The 14,994-nt window shown below is 36.1% G+C and overlaps 1 protein-coding gene across 2 annotated transcripts in view; it reads right to left on the bottom strand.

The window, feature by feature from the left end:
* The window catches only part of bcan (brevican), a 36,137-nt gene extending 23,126 nt beyond the window's left edge, over nucleotides 1–13,011 (bottom strand). For both annotated transcript variants that reach the window (XM_056474780.1, XM_056474781.1), the window contains exon 1: nucleotides 12,840–13,011. In XM_056474780.1, coding sequence (XP_056330755.1) covers nucleotides 12,840–12,844 — 5 coding nt within the window. In that variant the 5' untranslated portion in view covers nucleotides 12,845–13,011. The remainder of the gene's footprint in view (nucleotides 1–12,839) is intronic.
* Nucleotides 13,012–14,994: the final 1,983 nt, after the last annotated feature.

Raw genomic sequence — 14,994 nt, 5'->3', positions numbered from 1 at the left:
TGGACCGATGCAGCCTGCTGCGATTGGTCGACAGTGACAGCCTTCAGCACGAGACAGAGTGAAATGCCCAGCTGGTAATCAACTATATAAAAGTAGTCACAGTGCACACGCGCTTCATAGTGTAAGGCTTTTTTCACACACACACACACACAACCCTCCTCAGAAGAACTGGGGAGATCGACGCGAGTCTCTCTCTCTCCCTCTCCCTCTCTCTCTCTCTCTCACACACACACACACACACACAACGCTCCTCAGAAGAACTAGGGAAAGCGACGCGAGTCTCTCTCTCTCTCTCTCTCTCTCTCTCTCTCTCTCTCTCTCACACACACACAACGCTCCTCAGAAAAACTAGGGAAAGCGACGCGAGTCTCTCTCTCTCTCACACACACACAACGCTCCTCAGAAGAACTAGGGAAAGCGACGCGAGTCTCTCTCTCTCTCTCTCTCTCTCTCTCTCTCTCTCTCTCTCTCTCTCTCTCTCTCTCACACACACACACACACAACGCTCCTCAGAAGAACTAGGGAAAGTGACACGAGTGTCCTGTCTCCTAGCTTATGATCGATCGCCATAGCAACGACAAACGGCAGTGGAACGCGAGCTCACAAAAGCCTTTAACGTTAAATCCGTAAACAAAGCGGCACGCGTCGCGTTCTTAACGTGGCTTACATGTGATAAGAGAATATAAAGAGTAACCGCGTGTACTGTACCAGGTTAACAACTCATCTTTGGGTAGAGACTGTCAATATTATCCATCTGAGCACAGCGTGACTTCATTGGACCGGCGGCGTCTGTGTGTGTGTGTCTAGTGTTTTTTCTGTGTTAGTGGGCGGGGCCGCAGGTTTCAAATCTCCCTGGTTTGCGCGCGTAACTACTGGCGAGGCTTGTGTTTCGTGGCTGCGTCATCGCGAAACACCTAATGACTCGTTATCAAGGCGACTCGTTTGAAGCACTATGAGTCGACTCTTTTATAGATGAATCAATAGTTTTAAACACTGTACACTTACAGATTTAAGCCTTAGCTGGATATTTCACTTCACTTAGAGCTGTGGTACACACTACATGGAAGGGCATTTTCAAAAACCCATAATATGGGCTCTTTAAAATAGAGCCCAAAGTGTTAATGTGCTTGTTTTGACTTATATACCTACATGCAGTTTATGTATAACAATAGCACCTGTTTAAAATATGTTTCACTGATTTGGGAGAATTTTGTGCTCAAAAACCCACGAGAACATCATTACCATTGACACTTCTTTTGGAATCTACTGCTAACTAGGGTGGTGACGTTGACAAAAGTTTCCCAGTGGTAAACTGACCTTTGACAACACTAATACCAGGTTAACTGGGGCATGGTGTTTTTATATAGCTTATAAAAATTCTGTGCACTATTTAATACTTGTATCGACAACAACAAAAGCATACCAAACTCACTTATATTATGACTTTTTAACAAACTTTGTTAAAATCTGAATGATAGGTTTTATCTAATTTTATTTATTTATTTATTTGGTCTCCTCATTTTTGCCTCCCTCTTCTCTCAAAGGGTGCTCTGACAGTTCTCTATCCTCTTTTAGCTATCCTCAACATCAGTCTTAAGGTGGTTTTACATGGTACCTGGACCACGTGGTGGTAATGTTAAACTTGTTTTTAAGATAAAAATCTGGCTACCTGAAAACTCACTGCGTGGACCAATAATATAACATGAGTGTACTTACTATTTAAACACTACATTTGTATCAAAGCAATATGGCTCTATATCAACTAGGATTTGGTTTGAACGCAACAAAGCCACAGGCATGGCTCCTTCTTGTGTTACATTGTAAAAAAAACTCATAAGCCAGTCAGTTGGCAGCAGTTTAAACCGACTATCAGATCAGTTTGAAACTATTTAAGTGACTTTGAATGTGGTATGGCTGTTGGTGCCAGATGTGGGTCAAAATATTGTGTTGATTCCAGAGGAGATCGGCCAGACTGGTTTGAGGTGATAGAAAGGCAGAAGTAACTCAAATAACAACTTGTTACAACAAAGGTTTGCAGAAGAGCATCTCTGAATGCACAACACTTTAAACTTTAACAAAGTTTACACTCCTGTTCTCTAAAAAGTTGACATTCACAAAAACTGGACAACAGACGATTGGAAAAAAATTTGTTTCTGTTATTTCAAGTGGTATAATCAGAATTTGGCATCAACAATATGAAAGCATGTATCTGTCCCTGCTTTGTATCAACAGTTCAGGCTGTTAGCGTTGCAATTAACTGCTAGAGATTTTCTTGGCACACTTTTTTGGCCAAATGAGCAAACCCATAGCATACCGAGTGGGTAACACTTTAAAATAATAGTCCATTAGTTAATGTATTTATTAACATGAACAAACACTCAGTTAAACATTTATCACAGTATTTATTCATCTTTGTCAACATTAGTAAATGTTATTTAAGTTAAATAACATTAATTCATATTAGTTCATGTTAACTAGTTAATTATTTATCGGTGCATTAACTGATGTTAACAAGCACAATTTTGGATTTTAATAATACATTAGTAAATGTTAAAACTATGATTAATACATGCTTTACTAGATTAATCACACTTAGTTTATGTTAGTAAATACATTAACAAGAGTGCGAATTACAAGGGGGCTTGGGGGGATTGACCCCTTAATTAATGCTTAATCCCCCCTAAAGGACATCAAAACAAGATGGGGGTAACCCCTTTAATAGTAAGGACTAGATTTCTCTGATGTATATCTTAAATATTAATAATTAAAAATGTATAATGTAAATATACATTTGAACCCTACCACCCCATAAATGTGAATGCATAACCGTACCAGTCAATGCTAGGAAAAATATCATTGAACAGTCTGAAACTGGCAGTTCTAGAGCACCAATAGACATCTTAGGTATTCACAAAACATATTTCTTGTAAAACAGACATTTATATCTGCATGTAGCCTAACAAAAAGAAAAATTAGACACAATTTGTATAGTTTGACCTACAGTAATGACTTTTTACAGCAGAAAATGGTGTTTACAGCCTGGTACAAAGAACGATTTTAGTTTATATAGCTAATATTTCCCCTTCATGACAACTGTGAGGGGGTGAATTGTTTTATAACTCATCCGTTTCGTTTATATTAAGCTATATTAAGTCTGCATAATTAAGGGCGTGGCCACTTGAGTGACAGCTAGGTCTCGCTGGTTGCCGTCACTTCACCTCAGCTGATTCCGGCTGATTAGCTGCTGAACTCGACATATACATTGTATTTTTTTGTTTTGTATTATGTGGCTTTACACAGTCAGTTGCCTTTTGGAATTATTTCTTACAATTATCAGATGATACGGCATGCTGTGTGCACTAATTGTGCTCACAAACCATGCACGTGGCCTCCATTTCCCAAGTGAGAGAAATTATATTTGTTTTATTTAAGATCATTTATATTTTTCTTTAGACCTGTAATGCACTCCAGAACCTGAAAGATTGATTAGCTGTAGGCTATAGAACAGGCATTTGAATTGTTGTAATACAGTTTTATGCCTGGATTTCATAAATAGCCTTGCATTTACTAATACAGACTATATTTGAAGTATTTGGAAGTAACCTGCATTTTCCTCCTGTAGAAAAACTTCATAAGAGTGATGCTTAGTGGCTCAATGTATTACAACAGTGTTCAAGTCTAAACCCTTTATTGATATAGTGTTCAACCAAGCACATGTGGTCAGAACACAAACGAGTCGCAGGTAATAAAGTATTAAGCATTTCTCCCAAAGAAAAGTCTAAGCAAAATGCTAGCAGGCCCCTGTAGCTCTGCTCACGCTCCTCCTCTTTGCCCTTGTTTGGTATCTTCCGGTCGGTGCGATGACGCTCAAACAAAATGGCGACGGTTGGCCACGCCTACTTGTAGCTTCTTTTGCATTCTTCAGAAACCTATGGGTGACATCATGGATACTACGTCCATATCTTTTACAGTCTATGGTGTTTATACATACTTGCATTCCAATCCCATCCCATTAAATCCACGGTGTCTCATCTCATGTTACAAAACTCAAATCATCCAGATTCTTGAACACAACGAATTCACTACACTCAAATAACCTCCACAGTCCACAGATCTGAATCCAGTATATTTATATACATCACGACCAGTCTGATTTTATATAACACAGATCAACAATTTTACGCCACACTTCCCTAATGCTCCCCTTTTCTCTTCTTTTCAAGTTAAAGGAGAAGTTGAGAGCAAAGATGTGGGCCATTAAGCTCTCTGATCCAGAGATCTAACAGGAGCGGTTTACTGTAAGTACAAGACAGGAACTACAAAGCCCAGAAAAAGCAGAATTCAGCACACAAAAGCCTCAGACGCAGCAGAGCAGGAAGCTCTGACATTATGGTGCGTTTCTTAGAGATGTAGAGTAATGGGTACATGGAAACAGTATGGTTGAAAGGGAAAGCGAGAGAGATGGATGGAAACTGGCCTGAACTGGCTGACCTAGAGTTGGATACAGGAATTTGTGTTAGAGAGAAGTGCCATGGAGAAATGGGGTGTGTTTGCATATACACTGTACTGTACCTCCACTAAAAGGATTTTAATCTCAGAGATCAAGCAAAGTACACAAGCTTGTTTTCAACTCGGAATAAAAATCTAAATGTAACTGCATATTTTTATTAGCTATTCTATTTTCTGCAGTCATTAGTTTACTTTTTTAATTGAGAGAATGTAAATTTGTAAGACAAAAAGTCATAAATAACCTTTGTTATATGCCTAATATTATTTTTGTTGGTCTGTTGCATCAACTCAATGCATTCAGGCAGGTAGACATGGTCAAGACGATCTACTGCAGTTCAAACTGAGCATCAGAATTGGGAAGAAAGGTGATTTAAGTGATTTTGAACATGGCATGGTTGTTAATGCTAAACGTGCTGGTCTGAGAATTTCAGAAACTGCTGATCTACTGGGATTTTCATGCACAACCATCTTTAGGGTTTACAGTGAAGGGTCCGACAAAGAGAAAATATCCCGTGAGTGGCAGTTCTCTGGGCGCAAATGCCTTATTGATGCCAGAGGTCATTAGAGAAGACTGGCCAGACTGGTTTGAGCTGATAGAAAGGCAACAGTAACTCAAATAACCACTCATTACAACAGAGGTATGCAGAAGAGCATCTGTGAACGCACAACATGTCGAACCTTGAGGCGGATGGGCTACAGCAGCAGAAGACCACATAGGGTGCCACTCCTGTCAGCTAAGAACAGGAAACTGAGGCTGCAATTCACAGACTCACCAAAATTGGATAATAGAAGATTGGAAAAATGTTGCCTGGTTTGATGAGTCTCGATTTCTGCTGCGACATTCGGATGGTAGGGTCAGAATTAGGCGTCAACAACATTAAAGCATGCATCCATCCTGCCTTGTATCAATGGTTCAGGCTGGTGGTGGTGGTGTAATGGTGTGGGGGATGTTTTCTTGGCACACTTTGAGCCCATTAGTACCAACTGAGCATCGTGACAACATCACAGTCTACCCATGTATTGTTGCTGACCATGTCCATCCCTTTGAGATTTTCAAGGTGTTTTTCGGAATTATAAGAAAATATAATTCTGAAGTTATCTCTCACATTTCTCACATAACGAATTTTGACACATACTGAGATTTATGCAGGTTACAATTGTGAAAAAAAAGCAAAAACTCATAAAGGATAAAGAGTTCATATTTTGGGCCACGCAGTGGCGCAGTAGGTAGTGCTGTCGCCTCACAGCAAAAAGGCCGCTGGTTCGAGTCTGCGCTGGGTCAGTTGGCGTTTCTGTGTGGAGTTTGCATGTTCTCCCTGTGTTTGCGTGGGTTTACTCCGGGTGCTCCGGTTTCCCCCACAGTTCAAAGACATGCGGTGCAGGTGAATTGGGGAGGCTAAATTGTCCATAGTGTATGAGCGTGTGTGAATGAGTGTGAATGGGTTTCCCAGTGATAGGTTGCGGCTGGAAGGGCATCCGCTGTGTAAAACAAAATGCTGGATAAGTTGGCGGTTCATTCTGCTGTGTTGACGCCAGATTAATAAAGGGACTAAGCTGAAAAGAATATGAATGAATGAGTTAATATTTTTATTCTATGATGAAAATCTACAAACTTCCATTTTGGGGGAGGAAGGGAAAGTAAATGTATATTTGATATTAATGTAAACTTAATATTTCAAAAGAATAAGTGTGAATCACAGTCCTGAGGAATTTAAATAAATATATTTATATTTATAATATTTAGAAATCTATATTCTTTAATTTTCCTTTGGCTTAGTCTCTTATTTATCAGGGGTCCCCACAGCGGAATGAACCGCCAACTATTCCAGCATATGTTTTACGCAGCGGATGCCCTTCCAGCCACAATCCAGTATTGGGAAACACCTATACACTCTCACATTCACATACACACTCATACACTACGGTCAATTTAGTGGAACAGTGAAAACACTTATACACTCTCACGTTCACATACACTACGGTCAATTTAGTAGAACAGGAGCACCTGGAGGAAATCCACACCAAGACAGAGAGAACAATCAAAGTTGCAAACTCCACACAGAAATGCCAACTGGCCCAGCCAGGACTGGAACCAGCGACCTTCTTGCTGTGAGGCGACAGTGCTAATCCACTGAGCCGCCCATATATATATATATATATATATATATATATATATATATATATATATATATATATATATTGTAAATATTATTTTTTACTGTGGCAAGAACAAATTTCATAAAAATCAATAATGTGTGTCAGTTTTCAGACAACACACATTAATACATGTAACACAGGCAAGACTGAAAGTAGCTCCATTGTTTTTTTTAAACTACAAGTATTCAATTTCTTTCTGCTTATCTTCTTTTCCATTGTTCTTAAGCATATTACCAACAGACGCAGCAACATTTCCATAAGTAAAGCCAGATTGCAGTAAGGGCAAACATGGAGGACAGGGCCCAGCAACCTCGAAAGTGCTTAGGCAGGCATCTCCATGGACGCCCGCTGTCTGAATACACAATGACTTTATTTGAAGAGAAATGGTGAAGGAGGATGTATATTACACTTCCATCACAGCAGTGATTATGCAGAAGCTCACCATTCCCTCACAATGCCGAGGTTTCTTCATGTTGGATTTTTTCTCTAAATTCTCAGATAAAGAACTGGAAAGAAGAAAGAAGACAGATTTTTCTATTCTGAAATTGTTTTGCATTTTGGCTAGATATTTGGCTACATTTATTTTACTTCACTTTTCACTACTTTTTTCTTTTTCTGTCAGTACCACACCTACCCTTAAGCTCAAGCCCTTTCTAACCTTGCATTAGTCTGGGTGACTTTGCCCATCGCCAGGGGCAACCGGTGCCGTCCACTGAAATACAGAGTGCCGGAACTCACACAGAGAGGGCAATTCAGCAGAGGTCTGAGGTGATATTAGCCAAGCAGGCTGTGGTAGATCTGGCTAACCAAGCATACAGCCATTCTCTGAGCTCTGTAAAACCCACAGAGAACAGATTTGAATACTTTACTGTGCTTCAAAACTGAACCCGAAGAAAAAATAAGTGTTTGTATGTGACCCTGGACCACAAAACAATTAATAGTTTAGAAAAAATTTAAAATATGAGTCAAAATTACTTTTAGTTAGAAATCATGTTCCATTATGACATTTTGTAAATTTCCATGAATATATCAAAACTTAATTTTTGATGAATAATATGCATAAGAACTTTATTTCAACAGCTTTAAAAGAATTTTATCAATATTTTGAACTCTCGGATTCCAGATTTTCTTATCCAAACAAACCACACACAAACAAGTTTATTTATTCAGCTTTCAGTTGCTAAAATCTATAGAATTTCATTAAAATACACCTGTAATGGATTTTGTTTTGTATAAAAAGAACTATAAGAACATTTTCTCTGGATGTACTGGATTTACATGTTTGCATAAAATGCTGTTTATTAAGCTGTTTAATAACATTTCTTCCAAATTTTAAATCAAATGACTGTCATAAAGAGCATTTTTTCCCAGAAAGTGACAATTGGTCAAAAATAAAAAGGTTTATATCTGATATGATTGAAAATAAGGGTTATTTACACCAAACAGTTTATAGTAGTGCTGTGCAATTAATCGAATTCGAATCGCAATCGCAATTTGAAACGTTTTGATTAGCTAATCGCAAGAGGCTGTGATATAAAATATATATGTATTATTTAATTTCCCCTGCCCAGAGCAAATGCGTGACTGCCGTCTGTGTGTGATAGTCTTACTGGCCAAGTGAGTGAGCACATTTTCGTTCTGCCCAATCAGAATTGCGCAACCAAACTATGTGGAACACCATAAAAAAACCAAACAAACAGGAAAGCGTGGATAATTGGGATAATGGCGTCTGCTGCTCCAGAAGCATCAATAAACAAATATCAAAGAAAAATAGGGCATCAGTAATATGGGAATATTTTGGTTTTAAAGTCACAAACACCAAACAAAAACAGCCCATTTTTAAGAGCTGTCACAGAATTGTTGCCACAGCTTACAGATTGTTGACCTGAAGCTTGACTACAAAATTAAACCGCAAATCAAATCGCAATTGCATTATTAAAATATTGGTGTTGTGTTTTAAAACCTTAAAATTTATTTAATCATGTTTTAAAACAACGCACCTTTGCGATAATTGACATGGCATAGTTGTCATTTTATGTGCCAAACAAGATTATGGGTTTCCTCAAACACTATACATTGCACATCCAGATAAATTTGTCGTAAAACTTTAGATTAAGTCAAAATTCATGGTATTAACAAACCATTAACAAACACTATTAGCTTAATAAACTAATATTTAGCTGTTTATTATTGATTATTAAGGAAGAAGTTGGGTTTAGGATTTGGGTATGGATTATGGATGCAGAATAAGCTCATACATTATAACTACTATGAACAGTTGATTCCTTAATAAAAGGCAGGTAATAAACAGTAGCATGAATTGTGACCTAAACTAAAGTGTTACCAAAACTGTTAAAAATGTGTAAATTGAGCTTCATTGTAAAGTGTTAGAAGAATATAATTAATAGACCAACCAGGCATGTTTTAATTGGTATGCAAACGGTAACTATTATTTTACACAGGCACATGCACAGTTAATATGAGTAACATAATCTTCTTATATCTGAACATATGCTAGGTTGATTCAACCAAAATTTTGGTAAAATATTGATAAAGTCAACGGTTGGGTTAAATTCATTAATTACTATACATTTTTAACTTATCCATTGAATTTCCCTATATTTTACCCAAATGTGGGTTGAAGCAAGAGTGTTTAAATTTAGCATGATAAATGTGATGCTTTAATGAACTGATCAAATCAACAGAGTTTGCATTACTATACATCATCATATCTTTTTTTCTGGGTCTCTGAAAGAACTGTTGTACTTTCGCAGTGGTTTATGACAAGTGACCCTTTACTCTTCACATTGAGGTGATCAGGACTGGACATGAGGGCTGTACAGTTAAATTAGGTCAGATATGTCCTGCAGGCCTTCATGCCAGTATTTTGGCTTTGGTTATTGAAAGCGAGGACACGTACTTAATTTCAGAAGAAAAGAACAAATGGTTTCTTTGCTTCCACAATAGCAACTAAACAAAAGTGAAGGCATACAGTAAATGTATATATTTACATGTATATAATTGCTCACAAAGCAGCAGTGACCATAAAAAACAGTTTAACATTATTTGTCTAAGTAGGATCTTATAGCTGCTGGAAAAAGGTAAAATCCCATTGGCAAAGTGTTGTGTGACATTACAGGCAATAAAATGTATTAACTTTACAGTTGAATACACACTGCAGACATTCACACTCAATGTCTCAACAGAATTAAGCTGACTAACTTAAACACTGGAATAACTGCAGATGTAGACCAAACAGGTATTCATGAATTATGTCTCTCATGCTACATTTGGCACCTGGATTTCTGCTTAGTTTGTTTAACAAAGCAGAATCATCTAGCAGGTGTGTAGCAGACATTTCGTATTGCCTGCGCTTGCTCAAACACCTCTAATATCTGTGTCTAGAAAAACTCTAGTCTCTGGAACAATTGTATATTTTCCAATGTAGCTAAATTTAGCACACTGTTAAGGAAGCCAAGCGATATGTGGGTGTGTGGGTGTGTGTGTGTGTGTTTAAAAATAATGCATATATTTAAACATATATGTGTCTGCATCGAATTAATTTGACAAAAGAAACTTATGAAGCATATTAAATCTAATTAAAGAGTCTACTTTAATGTTACAAATAATGTTTATAAGTCAAAATATTGGTGAAATTATGTTCCATCTTCATTCAACATATGTAATAAATTTATGTTAATAAAATAAGCATTCTCACTGATTAAATTATATAACATAATAAGGGATCATACTGAATTATAGTATTGTTTACTTGATACAAATATATTGCTGTAGACGGGGGCGTAGCAATCGGGGGGAATCACTTTTAGAGACAGACCATTTAGAAACAGGTGATTAATAATTATATGAACATATGATCTCATACCCTCATACTCATACTCAAATAACTAATTTGCCATCTGCTATGGCAAAGAAAGCATTTTTGCAGGACTCCCAGTTCATCAAGATTCTTTGAATTTATCTTCAATGCCTCCTCCTTCATCTTTCTTCAGACATGCTCAATAATGTTTATGTCTAGTGACTGGGCTGGCCAATCATAGAGCATCTTGACCTTCTTTGCTTTTGGGAACTTGGATGTGGAAGTGTGAGAAGGAGCGCTATCCTGCTCAAGAATTTGCCCTCTCCTGTGGTTTGTAATGTAATGGGCAGCACAAATGTCTTAATACCTCAGGCTGTTTGGCAAAAATCAACAGTACCTTCTACCCTTTTTCCAAATGATCAACTAAAAGTCAAGTTATTATTTGTTGCTCTTACAACTGGAATCGACGACAAGACTTTTGTCAGGTAGTGTATTTTGCACTGCACTATGACCATTGAATAGTGTTTAATACGCAACAAAATATATGTTTTTTAGAAAATTGTAAAAATGGCTGACATGTATTTTAGTATAAACCATTGTTACACAATGACAATGGATTACATTTTATAAACAGAACACATTCTAATATTTTTGAAAAAGAATAAAATGTAAAGCTCTATTAATAAATTAATTAATTAATTAAATTTATTTGATGCTTGAAAACCCCATTTGTCTTTAACCCACATATATATTGTCAGCATTTTTATTAATAGCATAATCTGTTCCACCATATAATTAACACTAACAACACTGCTTTGTAACAAACAGTTGTTGAGGTATTTTGGAATTTTAAATTCGATGTGCATATGGATTTATGTGCAAACACTTTTACTAAACATTGAGGTTTTTTTGTAGCTAATTAATTTTTTTAAATGTTAAAACATTTGGTATTTCAAATTCACGTGCATGTGAATTGTTTGTTTTAAATGTTTTACCTTGAGGTTCTATGGATCTCGTGAATTAAAAACCTCAACTACATGCCTCAACCACAGATTCATCCCATAAACATAAAAGAAATTGTTTTAAATGCAGTTTATAACTTGTGTTTTAGTTTTGTATGATCTCTTGAATTTTTAGTTGAGGTAAAGTGTATTTACAAAGTGTGATGTATCTCAATGGAAAATCTTAATGGAACAAAATAAAGCATATACAATATTGACATGTTTGTTTATCATGTGGTGGATAATTTTAAAAAGACATAAAACTAAAATCTTCATTTGGAAATATAACTCTTTTAACAAATCAAACACATTTGTGGGGTTAAATTTAATAACCCAACTTGGGTTAATTTAACTACTAATGTGTTCTGTTCTAGCAGTTGGGTTAAAAACAACCCAATTTCGGAAGTTTTTAACCCTGTGTTTTTTAGAGTGTATGACCTGACTCAGAAGGCTTAAAACTTACCTCAACAGTTCTTTTCAGACCTCAGTAATCTGCAAATTATTATCTGCAGAGTTAAATAACTGACCTTGTTTGTGCAGTAATTGCACATTAAGGTAATGGAGATAAAAATAAATGATCACAGGCTGAGCGTTTGCGATACAACATCTCCGACTTCTTTTAGCTCAACAGCAGTCTCTATTTCTGTTCATACATAGAAATGTCAAGAGCAGGTGTCTTCCCTTTGAATGCTCCGTCTCTGAAGAGCTCTTATGCGCCGTCCAACGTTGACAAGCTTTCAAACACATTCTGAGCAAATTCTAAAATTAATTCTCAATAAAAGCACTCCAGGAATAGACGCAATCTCAGAAGGAAAAGATCTGATTGAAAACCACTTGACAGCCTGATGCCAAAGAAAAGCCTTTTATGTTCAAACACAAAAACAAAAAACTTCTTATTATCCAATTCCACAGAAAACTATTAAAAATATTTCAAAGTCCAGATGAAAACAGATTAATCTGGAGAACATGTTATGCTGTATTAACTTTTTTTAATCTCCAAAGACCCATTTGTAGCCAAAATACCTTGTAGAAATAAGCTTTAAAGTATCCCAAGACACATCAAAACCAATGAACAACTATTAAATGAAGCTATAACAATAATCTAAATTGATATCGCCCTGCATAATTGCACCAGACTAATAGCCAACTCAAGGTGATGCAACATGCATATTCAGCACGGTAATGTCCTACATAACGTCTCCTGCTGTGAGCTCAAACTTGTTAATGTACAAAGGCATAAGAAATTCACTTAGCCTATAAAAAAATTACACGCAAAGGGTCGAAATCCAACAGGCATGAAACCAATTAGCCAAACCGCAATTACTTCTTCAGGGAATTTAAATGGCACATACCTCATTCCCAAAGATTCCTCTTGAAAAGACTCCGTTTGGATGGAGGATTGTATGGAGTCTCAAAGAGAGCAGGCTGGGGATGATGGATGCTGTGAGCTCGTCCAGAGGAGGAGAAGAAAGAGAGGGAGGAGGGCAGCGAGAGGAGGAATAAAGGCGCAGGAAGGATATGCGATCAACCCTCTCTCTTTAACCAGCAGGGCTGATTTTCCTATTTGTCCCTCTTGGCACGACGAAGAAAGTGGGAAGGGACGAAGGAAAAGTTAAAATCTCCTAATTTAGAATGAGTTTAAAGAAAAAAGCTAAAGAGAGAGAGAGAGAGAGAGAGAGAGAGAGAGAGAGAGAGAGAGAGAGAGAGAGAGAGAGGCGACCTTAACGAGATATTGTAAATATGCTACACTTAAAATGGTTTCTCGACGTCCTCTTGTTATCCAGTAAATAGTTTCGCGCCCAAAAGTTAAACAAAATAGTCAGCGCCAAAATTGATAATCGCGTGTCCTTCATAAAGTTGATAAGTGATAATATAGGTTTTATGCTGGTCATAGACTACGTAAACAACAAATATGGACAATTTTATATCTAATAGATCATATATCATATATCTAGAATCTATCAGCAAAAACAAAATTTAAGGCAAAATATACTGCAGGTCAGTCATAGGTAGCATTAATACGATTTGCAAACATTTTTAAAATACGTCTGTTTCTATGTTACATGCTTAAATATGCATTGGCATTTATATAGCCTACGTAAACAACAAATATGGACAATTTGATATCTGATAGATCATATCTTTCAAGAATATTTAAGCAAAAACTAAATTTAAGGCAAAAGAAGGTAGTTATTGCAGGTCAGTATGGTAAAAACATAGAAATACTTAACCTGTCAGTCATACTTGAGCATAATGCATGAATTTACAAACATTCATACTTGGGTATACAGTCATACTTGGGTATGCATTAATACGATTTAAAAACATTTTTAAAATACATCTATTTTTATGTTACATGCTTAAATATGCATTTTTTTATATTGTTAATTAAAAAAAGATTTGACTGATTTATGATAGAAAATTTTTGATTTATGAAATCTTTGAATAATTCTGATAAAGCAGGTTTCAAAATATATGAATCTGGACCAGTCATAAGTTTAAAATTTTTGAAACTTAGAGATTATACATCACCTGAAAGCTGAAAAAAAAAATTGCATCAATGTATACTTTGTGACATATACACTCTCAGAAATAAAGGTACGAGAGCTGTTCTGGGGTGTACCTAAAGGATCCCTATAAATACCTCAAGGGCACATGTTAGTACCTAGAAAGTACAAAAGTGTACTTCCTAAAATGTTTAGGTATAAATATAAGCTTTTGAGCTTTTGCTGTCCCAATATCGTCTCTTTAAGTACAAATGTGTATCTTTTGAAAAGGTAGCACCCCAGTGACAGCTCTTGTACCTTTATTCCGAGTGTAGGACAATATTTAGCAAAGATGCAACTATTTAAAATTCTGGATTCAAGGATTCAAAAAATTTTAATATTGATAAAATTGCCTTTAATGGCATCTAAATTAAGTGCTTACACTGTAAAAAATTAGGGTTGAGGGCGGCAGTTCAGCTTGCTCCAGCCCTGGTCATTGTAACTTACTTATCTTATTTAATCAGGTTGTAACTTAATTTTATAATTTACGCAAGCTGTTTTAAGTCAGTTTAACGTAATATAGGTTCAATGGACTCATAAGGGTAATTTGATTCAGCTTAAAAAATTAAGACAACCAGGATTTATTAATAGTGTTAGCAATGCAATAAATTTTTTATATATACATTTAAGCAAATGCACAAAATGTCTTAATGATCATGATCTTAATATTCTGATGAATTTTTGGCATCAAAAAACAATCTGTAATTTTGACTTGTATTTTTGGCTATTGTAACATAAGACAAAAATAACTCATGACACCGTGGTCTATAGGGTCACAGAAATCTAAAGGTGCTAATTAATAAAGAACAACAAATTAAACACTTTTGTGTCTTTCTGTGTTTGCTTTAAATTAGAATTAAAACAATATTTTACGAAGTGCCAAACAAACTCAAAATTGACATGAAAAAATTGTCTTTTGCCTTAAGCTATTTAAGATTCATATATATATATATATATATAT

This window comes from Danio aesculapii, chromosome 16 (genome assembly GCF_903798145.1).
Source record: "Danio aesculapii chromosome 16, fDanAes4.1, whole genome shotgun sequence".
In the NCBI taxonomy this organism is placed as follows: Eukaryota; Metazoa; Chordata; class Actinopteri; order Cypriniformes; family Danionidae; genus Danio; species Danio aesculapii.
Note: the sequence above shows the minus strand (reverse complement) of the source record. Positions and strands in the feature narration are given on the sequence as shown.